General features: G+C 41.9%; 2 protein-coding genes across 2 annotated transcripts; one reads left to right on the forward strand and one right to left on the reverse strand.

Moving 5' to 3' along the window:
- Nucleotides 1-218: 218 nt before the first annotated feature.
- Nucleotides 219-3,446, reverse strand: peak3 (PEAK family member 3). The gene is made up of 4 exons (XM_061033316.1): nt 3,111-3,446; nt 2,657-2,796; nt 1,721-2,271; nt 219-1,410 (listed from the first exon to the last, which is right to left on the reverse strand). The coding sequence occupies exons 1-4, from the start codon at nt 3,161-3,163 to the stop codon at nt 367-369; spliced, it is 1,788 nt and encodes a 595-aa protein (XP_060889299.1). The 5' UTR covers nt 3,164-3,446; the 3' UTR covers nt 219-366.
- Nucleotides 3,447-9,371: 5,925 nt separating this feature from the next.
- On the forward strand, nt 9,372-11,352 carry org (oogenesis-related gene). Its single transcript, XM_061033318.1, has 6 exons — nt 9,372-9,573; nt 9,678-9,749; nt 9,823-10,033; nt 10,608-10,765; nt 11,016-11,120; nt 11,226-11,352. The coding sequence occupies exons 1-6, from the start codon at nt 9,517-9,519 to the stop codon at nt 11,271-11,273; spliced, it is 651 nt and encodes a 216-aa protein (XP_060889301.1). The 5' UTR covers nt 9,372-9,516; the 3' UTR covers nt 11,274-11,352.
- Nucleotides 11,353-16,334: the final 4,982 nt, after the last annotated feature.

Genomic DNA, 16,334 nt, shown 5'->3' on the forward strand with positions numbered 1-16,334 from the left:
CCCAGAATGAAGTTTTTGATGCTCGTATTCAAACCCTGATTGGTACATGGGAACATGTACCTATTTTTTTGACTTGCCTCTTCAAAGCATCGAGAAAAAAACCCAAATAAATTACTAAGATTTATGTGACTCTTAAAGAAAACAGTCTATGTAAGATTTAATCATGTATATTGGTCAGTTGCAAGAAATGTTAAAGAAGGATACAAAATGAGTGCACACATCATTCAGAGGTCAATTTATTGATATGTTGTTGACAATTGTACATTTTGAGCACTTTGGGGTATAAACCTTCAACTACCTAAGAATTATCAAAACAGCAATTTCTATCTAGATGGACTCCACATTTTTATACATTGACAACAAATGTCATTCCAAGTTCACAGTGAACCAAAGCTGACCGGCCATGCTCACAATTATCTCAGGATCTGTAAATGACAGGTACCGCAGGCACATACAGTCCTCCCAGTCCAGACCAGACCGGTCCTGGATCAGCCCTCTCTCGGCCAACTTCATCAACAGCAAGGCTCGCTTGACCGTCAGCCAGTTGTGTACAGTGGTCGTCACAGATCCTCTGCGGTCAAAGAGTGGGACACATGGTCCCCAGAGGATCACCTGGAGCATGACCACCATGTCTGCCAGCTGTGGAGCGCTGTGCTCACTCTGGAGCAGAGAGGACACATGAAGTAGCCCTGTTTGGTATGAGGATGTGGCCGACTCTTGTGAGTTGAGGCAGTATTGAATAAGGGCTATGAGTTGGGATTTGATGTAAGTGAGCAGATGAGATACTGGACGAGAAGAAGATAGTGGGGTTAAAACTACACGAGGGTTTCCGCATGTCCTCCATAACATCTGGATTGTTCCTTTACCCGGCGTCTTTTCCCACTCCACCTCCTTTGTTCTGCAACCTCTCTTGACTCCTGAAGCACTTTCTTCCGTCTCTCTGTTGGGCCACACTAAAAGGACCTCCTGAGGTCTGAGTTCAGCTGCAGTCCCACTAATGTACAGATGTTGCAAGCCTATCAACACCTGCACTAACAAAACACATACCTGCCTATCATAATCCAAACAGTCCTCACTTTGAAGTGAGAGACTCTCCTGAACAAAGTCTTCTAGTGTGGCGTTTGGCAGGTCTCCCTCAACGCTCACTTGGTGTCCTTTCTGGAGGAAAGACTGAACTGAGCACAGATTAATGTTCATACAATCTGTGGCAAACTCAGTGCTGTCTCTGCATGTTCTAGCAGCATTAGAGTCTGACTTTAGAGAACAAGAGGGGTCTTGAGTTTGTAATTTACTGGAATCAGTTCTCTGTGCGTTTCTTGGTTGGAAATGAGCAATAACATCTCGCACATTGACATGTGATGGCTGATGTTTGGTGTGAGCTGAGGATGATTCATTGGTCTGTTGGTGAACCTGCGAAGACAGATGCAAGTAAAACAGACTCAATCGTGTGTTAAAAATGAAAAAAAGAAGGTCTGGCCTTCCTGTTGTGGCTGTGACACCTGATGACAGTTTACAGGAAGTGTTTTTGGTACCACAAGGCAGTGTCATGGCTGCCAAAGTTGATAACGATCATGTTTGTTTTACTGGTTGCCATGTGCCATTTCACAGATTTTTGCAAATAGAACCTTACTGCAACTAATGCTAGACTACAACAAATAATGGTTATGCTTATAGAATGTTATTTAAATATGTGAAGTCATTTAAAGAGCTGTAACATTACCCTCAAACCAAGCACCCTCCCTGGGAGTTTGGGGCTGTGCAGGCTGAAGTAAACTGTGTCTCCGATTTGCTTTGGCTTGCTGCCCTCACACAGCAGGAAATCCTCAGGCTGGAAAGAGCTGACATCCACCTCTGTGGCCTCATTTTGCAGCAGGATCTCCGCCTCCACGCGCTGCACAGTACTTCTCAAAAAAAGTAAATGGCGAAGCTGAATCTCCTGAAAAACTGCCCTCTGATCGTCAAAGCTGCCAAAGAGGCAGGGCAGGTGTTCATCAGGGGTGTCGAAGGACAGCTGGGAGAGGGTCAGAAAGGGGACAGGACTCCCTCTGACTGGCTGAAACTCTTCAGTCTCCCCATGGAAATAGGTGTCAGGTATGGGGGCCAGCATGTACAGGGGGTTGTCAAAGTTCTGCGGTTGTCTTTGGAGAGGAGGAAGAGAAGAAAGAGGAGGTGCACGGGTTTCAGGGAGGGAGAGGGTGCGAGCTAACCTCTTCTTTGGGACAGGTGGAGGGGTGCCGTCAGAGAAAAATCTCACCTGGTGTTGGAAGGGATCTAAGAAACACAAGAAGAAGAATCAAAGTCAGAAATGAGAGGGGAACAAGACAGATAAACATACGGCAGTTTAGACATAGAGTCTACGGAGGGGAAAAAAAAGGGGATCAGCATCCAGAGGGGAATGAAGAAGTTTGTCTGAATGTGATGAAAGTCATTGTGCCTTGCCTTAATAGTAAACACATGTCAAAAAGTTCTCTCTTTCAGTCCTCTTTTCATGGGAAACAAGAACTGAGAAAGATGAACTTCACATCGTAGTGTCACTACTGTATTCTCCCATCACAATGAGCTGTGTGCACCAGCTGTAGAATTGTTTTTAAATATCATTTCATGCTTGTAACGTCTTGCCTTCGTTTGAACTTATTTCATTATTCTTTCATCCTACCATATTGCTGGTGTATGGGGCACTGTGCAGCATGACAGTCAGGGGCTTCGGGGAAGACATCAATGTAAGTGTAGTTTGGTCCACCAGGACTGAGCAGAACAGAGTCGGACTCCAGGCTGGAGTATCTAGATGAATGGCTCCTTTTTCAGAAGACGCACAGATTAACAAAAACATTTACCCTTACACAATGACTACATGCACAGTGAGAACACAGACTGCAAATGCTATCCAATGTAATGTTCAGTATGCAAATAATATATCTGAAGTGTGTCTTATCTTTTCTGTGGTGTAGTTTATCATGTGAAAGTGCTACTTCTGTCCTCATGTTTTAGGCTATTTTAACAGGGATCATATGACTATAAGACCTGATATAAAAACAGGTATTAGAATCTGTAGAATAATTATAAATGAATACAGTCTCTAAAAGACTAAATGTTTTATTTGTTCTTCTTACCTGTGCTGTTTAACAGGCAGCGCTGGTGGCTGTTCCCCAGGACCAGAGGCCATCAGGAATCTACAAAGTATCACCTAACGTGCTCCCTCTTCTGTCTCACAGCTCACCGCTTTCACTGAAAAACGTGTTCGTGATCTAGCAGGTGGCTAAGTCAGTACCTCCCTGAAAAACGCGTCCTTAACATCAGCAACTCCCCCTGTCAACTTTTTCTCAGCCTCTCTCTCCCTCTCTTCCTCTGTCTCTCGTCATGTTTAATTCAAAGTGACGTCGTAATCTTTTGCACTCATCGTTCTTTTGAGTAAAAGCTTGAGGTGGGTACCGGAAAAGAAGTATCTTTCTGAGGGCAAACTGTTTGCTGAGCTAACCTCAACTCGACAGAATGGGGAAGAGCAGTTACACTTGTCACTCTTGATTCTTCCTTTCTCACAGTCAACGTTGATCTACATTTGCTACATGGAGCCTCAGCATGAAGCAGTTTGGGCCTTAACTCATGCAATGACTTCTTTGGGATTTGGTGCTTGTATGTAAGAGCTTCACTGACTTTAAAAGAAAGGTAAAATATTTAAGCAGATAAAGACAGATGGTTCACCATGTGCATGTCTTGCACACAGTATCTAGTTAGATACCTTATTTTTAGTGATTGTTAGTTTTAGTATTTCCTATAACAAGTGACCTTGAGGGAACCCTGGAAAGAGTACACTGAAATATGTAAACTCTTTTTGAGGAACTTTGTGAAGGGTGTGATTTAAGTGAGTTACTTGTCCTACATAACATGTTACATAACTAAAACATAACATTTGAATCATCCATGCATTGACAGAGACACTGTTTGTTTTTTTTACATGACAAATCAGACTAGGTTTTAGGTTTGATAATGAAAATCCACATCTTTTACCACGTTTAGAAATGTTCTGTTTATAAAACCCATTGGCCAATAAGAGAATACGATGCCACAACTCAGTATAAGCCAATGGAAACACAAGAAATGTTTCAACTAGAAAGACTAATAGTCGACAGCCATGCAACTGTGTCTGTGAGGCAGTCCTTTGAGGAAGCAGTCCTTCAGCTAAATGTTAAACCTGTATGCTAACATGCTCACAATGGCAATGCTTACATTTTTAACAAGTTATATTTGGTATTTTTTGTATGTTAGCTTACTTGAATTAGCACTCAACACAAAGTACAGCAGGGGGCTAATGGGATTTAGGTACATAGGTCATCAACCAATGTTTTGAATAACTTCATAATTTGACTTGATGCTAGAAGTCCATCTGTGGTCTTCACACATCAATGTGGGTACAAAATGTTATGGAATCCATTCAGCAGGTGAATAGATTTTTAAAATTAAAACCACAATTATCTTGGCGCCAATGGCCTATTGATAGCCAGCTATGTTGCGCACCTCATTTACAGAGGCTATTAGTCCTTGTCACAGTGGCCGTGAGTTTGAATCTGACCTTGTCCCTTTGCTGCACATCATCCCCAACTCTCTCCTCCCCGCATTTCCTGTCTCTCTTCAGTTATCCTTTCCAATAAAGGCAGAAAGGCCCCCCAAAAATGAACACAAAACAAAAAACTACAATTCTCAAAAATGTATAAATGTGGCTCGTGTTAGGGGAAAAATCAATTAAATTACGAATTGGGTTCATCCTCTGGGGACCATAAAAACTTTCACAGCAATCCATTCAATAGTCTCTGGATAGTTCCGTCTGGATCAGGGTGGTTGACTAAGAAAACAAAAAGATCAACATTTCCTTGAGCCTGCTGCAGGTATGGCAAATTTATTTTGCTAAAAACAGGGTGCATGTATTGTACATCCTACAAGGAACTTTGAATATAAAAAATAAAAAGCATAAACATTGGATATGAACAAAGAAATAAAGCCTTAAAACCAGAGCCCAAAGCAAAGAACATTGTGACAAAGCCACAGTTTAATGACCAAGTATGGATATATCCTGTTGTCAGTAATAAGCCTTGTGTGCTGTAAGTGATACAGAGATAATGCCCACACAGATGTGTGTGATATGATAAACTTATATAGTAATCATTATATCTGTGGTCGTGTTACACAAAGTGTATTCTTGAGGAGTGTGTGATCCTAGAGTACTGAATCCCCAGAATGACTCATGCAACCAAAGGGCTGCAGACTAATGATTTTTCAGAGTCATGGTCCTGTAGTTCTGCTATATTTACACCATAACATTCACCAGATTATGATCATCACGTGTCTGTAAACATATTGTGACTGAATAGGAAGTGACCCCCAGTGCATAGCCTACAGGAAACCCTTATAAGGAGCTCATGAGGAACATCAACAAAAATAATCTGCATGCGGTGTGAAGTGTGGTGTTCAAACAGAACCTGTGTATAAATGCTTCTCCTGAAATAAATAAGTCTACTGCAGTTAACATGCATTAATATGAAGTGTTTTAAAGTAAGACGACTGAGGGATGTCGTGTGAACTACAGACATAAACTCTACGGGGAAGAAAAGGAAAATCGTTCCTGGTTTTAGGGGCGTTGACTGACACATGATCATTTTTGAGGATGTGGTTTGTGATGCTGTTGAATTGTATGTTGAAAGTGTGTCTCATATTTAACTGACCCTAAATGATATAATAGCATTATGGTCACAAGAGGTAAACACAGTTAAACCTATAGAGGAATTGAGCAACTCTTTTTTAGTTGAAGGGATATAAACTGGCACTCTATTCTGAATATTTCTAATTATATTTTTAAATAATCACCTACGTCATGTGCATAAACAAACATGGAAGGTGTTTATAAATCATATACAAATATAATCTATTCTTGTGATCTGGGACCCACTTTTGTATACTCCTTTTCCTCCAATTAGAGGCAGGCGATCTGCGTCATCCTAACAATAAACCACTACATTTCAGTGCGTGGGAGAGTTGAGGATGCAAGATACAAGGCTGCATTAGTGGAGCATCATAAAGGGCCTCTCCACTGAAGCTCTTCATATGCTAAGGACAGAGGAGAGGTGCTTAGTTTCTCAGCACACATGGAACTCCTGCAGGATGATCTGTGAAAGCTTTACAGAGACATATTAAACACACAGGGTTGAATAGGAGCAGGCGGCTTGTGACATTTAAGACCCTGAAAGCGGTGGATGAATTCATTAACCTTAAACACATTGCTGAAGTGAAGTATCCCTGTACCCTCGACGAGACCCTGTGGGATCCTTGACATAAGAAACAGGAAATGTGAAATAAAATACTCCATGGCTACATGAGACTTAAATATTATACGCCACACACTGCAAAGTTATGTTTATGTTGGTTTATTTTTTTTCAAGCGACAACAATTGGTTCATATTCACAAGTTTTCAGAGCTAAAACATCAAGACATTCTGTGTACTGACACAAGAGAAAAGCTGTATTATTTATCAAGATGATGGTGTGAATAAGTGCTTCATTTATATATGAGCAAATGGACATGGCAAATTAAGTTACACTGAAATGGTTGCAAATAAGTTCAATCTAAATGGCGAGGTTTTAAGTGTTTCCTTATAAGATTAGAAAAGCGTCGCTTAAGTTTGCCATCTTGATCTCTTTGCTTCGAAGAGGATGAAACTGTGGCATTGACGGATTTGTCAGTGAGAGCTTCCTTTTCTCCTTTTACCAATACGTCTTTCTTCTGAGAGTCAGTTGGATCTTTTAAGAGTCTCTTCTTGTCTCCCAACAGGTGTGAGGAGCTAACTTTGTTGTCTACTGTCCCCGTCCCGGGAGCTTTGCTAAGACAGCGTGCGGTCTCATCGTCCTTATTTAAGCGCCGCATCCCCTGACAGAGAAGTGCCTCCTCGCTCACCATGTGTGGGCTCTGGCTCAGGGTGATGAAGCCGTACGGGGTGGTGACCTTGGTAAGGTGTGGCAGGGAGAGGGCAGCTCTGCTGACGGGGTCCAGGCAGTGCTGGGCATCCGAGTGGCAACAGGAATTGGAAACCTCCCTCTGAAGACGAGCTCTCCTCTGGGTTAAGGGGTCAGAGACGCTGCGCTCAGCCTTACGGTCTGACAGGACCAAACTGGCACCCGGGTATGATCTGGATGAGGAGGGCGTAGAAGTCGATGCTAAGGAAGAAGAAGATGTCTCTGGCTCAGTCCCAGAATTCCCTGAGCCTTCTTCTGTTCCTACATCATCATCCTCTGCCTCTTGGTCTGATGATCTTAAGCTGTTCTGCACAGACAGTCTAGGTATGGTGAACTGTGGTATGCTGTCAGGCGTCAGGATATTTGGGAAAATGTTCTGCTGGCTTATCTGAGAGTCTGATCCAATAGAGCAACCGAGGGACTTTGCACTGCCTGTAGCCCACAAGAGTGCACGGATCCCCGCACTGCTGTGCCTGCGTGCTGTGGAGAAGTCGTCTTGAGCTTTGGTTCTACTGCAAATACCTCCAATGCTGAAAGTCCGTGTGACTGCCGTCTTATCCATCACGCTTTCCCTTTCTTTGCTAGGGGCTTGGTTGTAGTTTGTTAAGCGCAGAGACGACGGGCTTTTATACCTCTCTACTTCCGCATTTTGTCCTCCACGACGCGCATCAACAGATGGGTATATGTGACGAAAGAATCAGGAAATGTTGTCCAATTACGGGAGCCTGTCAAGTATGGAAGCAAAATAATGGGCCTCTTTCATGAACCTCTTCATATGCAAAGGAGCGAACCATGCTGGAGCCTCTTCCTGCCTCTCAAAGGGTCTTGGGTAAACATGCTGCGGTTTGTGATGTAATGGTTTCAAGCTGCTGTTCAGTGTGGAGTGGGGTTGCTATTATTAACTATTCAATAAGCAATTAATGCTGATTATTAGCAAGCTAATGATCCACAGAGGCTTACATTTCTAGCTCCGTCCACTAAATAGTTTAGAACTGAAGAAGCTTTTTTGAAGAAGCCTATTATTTTGCTGCTGTCTTGTTTAAAAATGTCTCTCTTCCACTAGTTCATTCATGTCACCGTTACGAGCGACCCTCCGCCTCCCCATCACCACCAAACCTTCGCAGTTTCATCACATTTTTCATCCCACCAGCCTCAGATCACAGTGTCAGCCATCCAGTCTACGCAGTTTGGTCAGCCTCTTCATCCCTTCATCCTCAGACCATATCTTCAGCCTTTCTCGTCAACCCCCATTCTTCAGTTCGATCAGCTTTTATCCCATCAGCCTCAGATGACATCATAAACCATCTTCACAGTTCAATCACCCAGACAACATCATCATCATCACCTAACACCTCCACCACCAGTGTCTGGACTCCATGGCTGTCGCTCAGGGCAGACAACTTCACTTGCCAAAGATTCTCTGACAATCATTCAATATCACATTAAAAAAAAAACATTTGTCTTTGAATCATTTACTTGTCTCTCCTGATTGAAATACACTCATGCACAAACAGGACCTTTGGACATGCATTAATGATGTCAGAGCGGGGCTGCTACACAGAGAGCACACCACAGTGACCTGACACGTCTCCAGCAACAAGACTAACTTCAATATTTCGGTCTGCAATTTAATATTTAAAGTCTATGGTCTGCACCGGGACTTGAACTGGCGAACCCTGGCCTGCGGTTCCCAACCCAAGTCCCTACTGACTGAGCTTGTGCCGCATTTATGAAAAGTTACACATAATTAAGCCCTGTCAAATTGTTACACCGTATGACAACAATTGGCTATTTAGTCGAGTCTGCAAAATACTTTCTATTGGCTGGCAATGGCATAATTGGACATTTTCAAGTTTGTTTTAAACATTAAAATGTTATCTTCTGTGTATCCTTCATGTTTACAGCCTCGTTTATAAATGATATAGGCCTACCTTTTAGTGCCTCTCAAACTGCATCTGTGAGAGTAATGCTATCTTGTGTGACGCTAGAAGGACTTCATGTTATGGTTGATAAGTCTTGACCTAACTGGTGTTTTCCTGCGTCTTTAACATGGATATTTTCATTTTCAACACTATTTATTAACTTTAATAGTTTCACTTGCAGTAACTTCCTCTTGCACTGCTAATAGAAAAAACATAATTTAAAGCTTTAAGTCATTTCATCCATATTTTATTTTTCTACAAAACCACTGCAGCTGACTTTTGACTAAGTCTGTAGAATGATAAATAAATGTACCATCCTGTTCTACTGATTTAAATAGCTCTCCATTTTGATGAAGAAGCCCAAGTTGTTCACCATCACCATCACTGTCCTGTTGCTCGTTAATTGGCGGGAATCCTCCATTGGTCGGATCTGATTGCACCAGGTGCATTTGTCCAAGTTGATTGGCTAAACAGTGGGAAACTCCGGGTACATCTCAACCCCCAAAAACATCAGACTGTGTAGTCCTCCAGCTTCTTCTCCTCGGTGCAGCTTGCAGCCAACAGGTCCCCCCCCCAGGCTTTGACCCGCAGCAGGATGACGATTGAAATCAGCAGAGACACCATGGAGCAGGAGCAGGCCCAAAACACAGAGGTAATGGTGGCCGGAGTAATCGCCTGTTACTTTGATGAACACAAAGACGTGTGTTTCGCTTTTCGAAGCTTTCACTTGTTGTTCCACGACTTATTTTTTTGTAGATCACGGTCGAAAGGAGAGACGGTGTGGTTCAATACGTGGTGCGCGGTCTCTTCTGGCCTTTCGGCATCGTGGTACGAGCAGCAGCTAATGTCTAGTACCGACCTGTTGGCTTAACATGTGACCTAACGTGGATCCTATTCACAGGTACGCGCCTGTCGCGGCTTGTTTTGGGTGCTAGGCTTCCGTCAGCCACAGGAGAAAGCCCCCGCGACCTCCAGTCCTGCCCGCCAAAGCCTGGCAGGCCGTAAGCGCCTGCACAGGGTCACCCGCCTGCTGCTGTCAATCCTGCCCCGCTGGGTGCAGGGCGCCCTGGGCTACCCGGTGTCCAGCAGCATCGGGCGCTCCCTGTCCCCAGGTACTAGTTCAATAATGTCTTCCTCGACAAACTTACATTTACCATCTGGAATGAACTACTTTTGTCCATTGTTTGTTCTCCACGGCCAGCTACTCAAGACTATGTCCTGACCTCGGTGCAGACCTGTTTTTAAACCTTAGCCTGGTCAAGGTTTTAACATTATACTCAAATTGCAATGTCATGGTCAAAACAATCATTTGAGGTTTAAACCCCCAAATTTTAGACCTAATGGGAATACCTACAGTAAGACCGGACATCCTATTTTAACAAATATTATTTGAATGTAAAATTAATCAAACTTGCTGCTAAAATATCAGGACTAAGGGTGTTTGTTGAACCATGTTCAGTGCAGCAGTTCAAGTTCAATGACTGAAAAAACACCTTTTTCTTCGGCTGATGGGATTTGTTTCTCTCAATTTTGTTTATATACATATATATTTTTACCCAATGGAAGGTATCCATAAAGGCTCAAATCAGATGTTCGAATGCCACAACGGTGTGATTCATCTTTGTATTTCAGTGGAAGATGACATTGTAGAAAAGATGGTGACAAATTTTTATTTTTTACCAACAGAAATCAGAGTCTCTCCTACTAAACCCTGCGGAAAGGGCAGCAAGAGAAAGCAGGATGAGTTGGATGAGGATGAAGACGAGGATCAGCCGACCTGGGTGGAGGCACTCACTCAGGAGCTTGCTGACGATGAGGCCTCAGAAGAGGATCCTGACTATGAGGTTGGTGCTTGAGGGTGCAGAAAGTGCCCCATACTAACTTTGGTTTAGTGTTTTGCTTTTATTTTTAAATTGAGAGTAAAGCGGTCTTTCCTTATGGCCTGGCCTTGATCTGAATGTCAAATGAGAAGTGTTGTCAATATTCCAGTGATGAAAAGGATGCACTACAATGCACATTTCAGTTATTTTAACTAAGCCGCCTTAACATGAAATGGAAAAAGGTAAGTTGTCAAATGCCAAGTTTTTTTCTCAGCCCAGTACTATAGAGACTGAGAGTGAGGAGTTCTGCTCGCACAACGGCACAGGAAGTGACACTGAAGTTGAGTGGCAAAGCGAGGACATCACTGAAGTGAACCCGGTAAGAGCCATGGCACTGTGAATTTTATTTTAAGCGTTTGGTTTTACGATCTGTAAATGATGCACTAACTTTTTTTTTTTTTTTTTTTTTTTTTTCCCCCTATAGGTTGTTGAGCAATCATCTCAATCTGAAGTCCCATTAGCTGAAGTTTAATATGTTCTATCAACGATGTGTTTAATGTTTTCAGTGTTTTTGTATGTTGTGTATTATTAAATAAAACCCTTGCCTTTGACATTGCTGTGGCCTCTCACTAGATGGCAGCAACGGTATCTCTATGGTGCCACTGATAGCTGAAACAAAGGCTGTTGGTGGTTTTAAAAAGGGGTGTTTAAAATCTTTCATACAGATAATGTAATGTCAAAATCACATTGGCTTCAAGTACGGTACTACAAATTATCTGGGATTAGCGCTACTCTAGGTCAGTTACTGACTGCTATTGGGAGTGTGTTCTAATCACACTGAATATAAACAAGGTTATAGTTTGCGACATGACTTTTTGCACAAATTAAATGCAGTGTCAAAGGCTCTTAAAGTGATGTGTCATACGTGACTATTGGAGGGTCAGGAGAGCTGTGTCTGAAGTAGAAAAATCCATAATCTCTTAAACCATCAAAATGCAGAAAAGAACCTTGGCATTAAGTTGCATATTATATAGTTACAAGAATCTCAGAACTTGAGCTTGATTTGATATTTTGTGGCACAAAATGGTAACGTTCAAGCTTGTGGTTCATGAGTTATGTCTCCTGACTTAAACATCGACATTGTCCTGCCTAATGCATTGCGGCAGATTGTACCTTGCTTTGAGCCAAAAGTACAGTACACTTGTTCCATAAATATTGAAGCTGATTCTTTGTAAAGGTTTTTAGGAATGCACATCCATTTTAGATCTACCTAAGTGTTTCTTGTAACATTCATTAAAGATCTATTCTTGGTGTTTATGCTTACAGGATTGAACAGTGGCTAGAGTAACGCTGGGGAGAGTGTTCGGGAGGACCTGCAGAAAAGGGGCAGAGGGTTAAACCTGGGCTGTCCAGTTTGAGAACTACAGCCATCATCATTATAATTTATACTTTATTAATTCCATGAGGGGAAATTCAGTTCATGGATGCAAGGCCAACCCTGCCCTCATACTTCCTTCAGACCACACTGTATTTCTTGTTAATCTGCCCTTTTTGAACATATAGGATTTATTTTCAGTGTGTTTTGAATTGATTTTCTTAAGATTATTTGGGGCTTTTATGCCTCATTGGATTGGACAGCTTGAGACAAAAAGGATGACGTGTTCCGAACAGCATCAGAACCGGGAGTCAAACCTGCTACCAGTGCAACGAGGACTCTAGCCTGCTTCACCCACTTAGCTATACTGGCACCTTTTACCGTTACATTTTAAGGTTGCATTTTGTCATGAATGACTCAATAGATTAAACTTTACATATGGGGCATTCTAATTCATTCTTAGGCTGTTGATTTTGACCTATATCACCCTGACAGTGGATGATTTAGTGCTATTTCTGAATTTAAACATGTGACTCGGCTGTTTGACGTGAGTTCATCCAGGCAGAAAATGGGTGTTATCGCTGAGCTCTCCATCCCACTGGTTCTCTGCTGCAGGTGAGGGGGAAAGCTGCTGAAGTGTTGCTTTCTAATGACCAGCATCTGGAGATGGTGTTGATTGTAAATTGTGCTGCCCACACAGCGGTGCCCCTTCTGTCCACCTGCACACTTACAGCCTTTCTCTCCTGTTGAGCATGAGCTGTGTTTGAGGGAGTAGGCGGCAGAGAAGAGCCATGTGAAACTCTTGTAAATGACTGAACTGCTGCTTCTCCTCCATCGGTCAGCACTCACTCGCCCACTCTGTGGTTGAGGACATACCACTGGAATGTGGTTAAAGATAAGCTTATGTTGGTCTTTAGTTTAGTTGGTCCTTTCTGTGTCATTTGCATGCAGACGTCATGCATTCATTATCTTTAAATAACCTGGAAGTATTAAAGTATAGCAAGTTTGAAGGGGAACTCCAATGATGAACCTCTTAAAGGTCAATTTATAATTCATGAGAATCACTCGGCAAGAAGAAAACTGTTATATATTTTCTGTGGCTCTGAGTAGCTTTGTCATTCATCAGGAAATAACCTTGATGTCCAATTTAAACAGAAAACCTGTGTTTCAATTTCCAATTTACCAGACTGTCTAGAATTGTCTTGGTATGAGAAGCTGTTGAATGGTATTATGGGAAATTAAGGATACAGTGTTGAGACTTTCTGCTGCTTTATAAAAAAAGTATTTTTCCTTATATATATTATATTTTAAGTAATGCAAGGTCAATACTTAAACATAATACCTGCTTAAAGACATTTCTGTGGTTGTCCTGAGGCGTGAACATGTGAAAGTTACACACAGACATATAAACTATAAATGAGTACAACTGTGTACACTATGTGTATATCATGAAATATGTTTCTGGGAGAAACTAAGAATGATATTTATTTAGCATACTTCAGTTGACTCTTTCTTTAATTACTAAATTGGTTCCAAGGGCACCTGAGTGCATGTTGAATAATGCAACATACTAAAAAGAACACACATTAGAAGACAAAAACACAACATCAATTAACATAAAAGGATGACCACAGTTTAAAACATAGATTTGACTGTTAACACGTTTTTTTTAGATAAATATTGAGATTTAAGAGCATTTTGATTAAATGCCCTGAAGGTACCAAATTGTGAATTTTAAAGTTGTAAAATATTATTTATCCACTCGGGTAAAGTAATCCTTCAACAAGGCTTTTCTGGAATGTTGTACAATTTTTCTTAGTTTTAAGGAAATAAACTATTAAGTATTGTTGAGTGTGTTTGTGACAACTGTTATCCAAATCTCTCTTTTTGTATTGTTGATTGCATACTGTAAATCATAAAAGCTCAATTTAATGATGTTGAATATTAGACTTAGACTTAGACTTTCTTTATTGTCATTCAAACTTGTACTTTACAGTGCAGATAAGAACGAAATTTCATTGCATTTGGCTCGTTGTAGTGCAGGATAAAAAACAGCAGCAAGTATTTACATAGAAAATAAGGTGCAGATATAAATAGATATAAAAAGAAAAGCTATGGGTAAAATTACTATACAGATAAATATATTGCACATTTGTGATGTATGTTATGTTGTATTTTACAGTCCAGTGAGGTAGTCCTGTGTGGGGGTTTGAGGGGGAATGGAGGGATTATTTTTTCGTGTTCAAGAGTCTTATGGCCTGTGGGAAGAAGCTGTTACAGAACCTGGAAGTTCTGCTTCGGAGGCTGCGGAACCTCTTTCCAGAGTCCAGCAGCGAAAATAGTCCTTGGTGGTTGGTCCTTGGTTAATAAACAGTATATCTCTGCTCTGATATGGACTGACAGAAATTAAGACACCTTACAGAGGTGCAAAGATACACTCTGCCTGAATTTGTTATGATCCTTGCAACAACCTTTACATTTTGTAATGTGTCATGAAAAAAAGTCATGAGACCACTAATGCTGGTGCAAACAAGAATATCTGGCAAATGGAAAGCCATGGAGCTGCCACTGTCTGGTGGGCCTACAAGGATGCCAACTGGCTGCCAAATAATGATATCCAGAGTCAGTGGGTTAGGTTTCCTTAAGATACCTGGTCTAGTTTAGTGAAACAATTCAAAGTTCAAAAATAAATATTTTTTCTTAAGATAGCGTATACATGACCCAGATTTTACGGTGGCCACTATCGACAGAGGGTTCAGTCAATGGGCGAGACAAGAAGTCAACACTGTCTGTTGTTTGATAATCAGGGATTCAAAGACTTTAAAACCATGTCAGAATGCTATGGCCTTGCTCGACACAATTTTCATAGGTAGCTCCAACTCAGACACCATTTTGATAAGAATCTAAAAAGAAAAGAAATAAGCCTATTTTTATTATTGTTCTGATGTACCTATTTACTGCAACTGTGTTGTTTAGTACAAGTTTTCCTTAAAAATGTGGGCAGGAAAATGAAGGAAAAAAGGTTGACACCTATTACAGCCTAAGCATGCTTTTAGCATTATGACCTTGATTAAAATCTTTACTTGTGGGCTACTATTCTGTATGGTGTCTGTGTTTATCAGTCAAAGTTGACATAACCCAGCAGAAATAAGAATAATGCAGTGGTTCTATGATCCCAGCTACATAAAATGAATTCCTGAAAAACACTTGAAGTTGTTTTGACACTAAACTTTGACTTCCTCTTTTTCTTTTCCTCCGAGATGATTTCCAGCTCTGATGCTTGTGTACAAAGAAAACCGCCACTTTAGAGAAGCTTCACAGCTTCAGTGCTTGATTGTGTTTGTGGGCAGGGCAGCAACAGCAGCAAGAGCTGTATAAAGAAGAGGAACTGCTGGTCTCTGGGGGTTCTTATAGCTGTCTGAACGTTTGAAGGGTAGGCTGCTCGGCAGAGGCAGCGATGGAGAGCATCGACCTCTCTCTGTGGTGTTTGAAACCAGCTGGAACCCGATTTTTAACCAGGAGCTCTGCCTTTGCCTTTCAATTGCAAGGTGAAAACAGCATCTTGAAGGGGGCCATGAATTTCATGCTCAGTCCCGGGTGTGCTATAGCACATAGGCTGCCTGCCTCATGTGGTGAATGTAGTGTTGGTCTTGTTATGTGTTCATGGATTTCTGTATGCAGTCATTTGTTTAGGTGATCAGTTGGCATGCTGGGCTCTTGCAGACGATGTCACAGCTTGTTTTTAACTATGTTTTTTTGAGAACCTCTGGTATTAATCAGAGTGTAGATCGCTCTGAAAGCTCTCTGGCCAACACACTCTCATGCCCAGAGGCTCAACACTCTGCAGAGAGGAGCCATGGTCACCCATAGGACTGGGTGACCATGGCTTATTGTCACCTTAAATGACTGGCAGCAGGTGCCGGCTGCTCCTCGGGTCTCTCCCTCCCGTCAGACCTGAAGGCTATATCCTCTACATTACAATGTGACTCTGTAATGTCAGCTAACAAAAGCCCTCACTCTCCGCTCCCCTGCATGTTACTTATCCGCTCTGCCCTTCTTCGCTGCCCAGTCTCTTCCCCTCTCCCAACACAGTCATGCAATGTGATTTGCTTTACCTCCAGCCTAATGCCCAGCTGTCCCTGAAGATTTCAAGTGCATCCATCATCTTCAGAGAAGTAGAACAGGAAAAGGGGCATGAAAATCGGAGCAGACAGGTGG

This window comes from Labrus mixtus, chromosome 3 (assembly GCF_963584025.1).
Source record: "Labrus mixtus chromosome 3, fLabMix1.1, whole genome shotgun sequence".
Classification (NCBI taxonomy): Eukaryota; Metazoa; Chordata; class Actinopteri; order Labriformes; family Labridae; genus Labrus; species Labrus mixtus.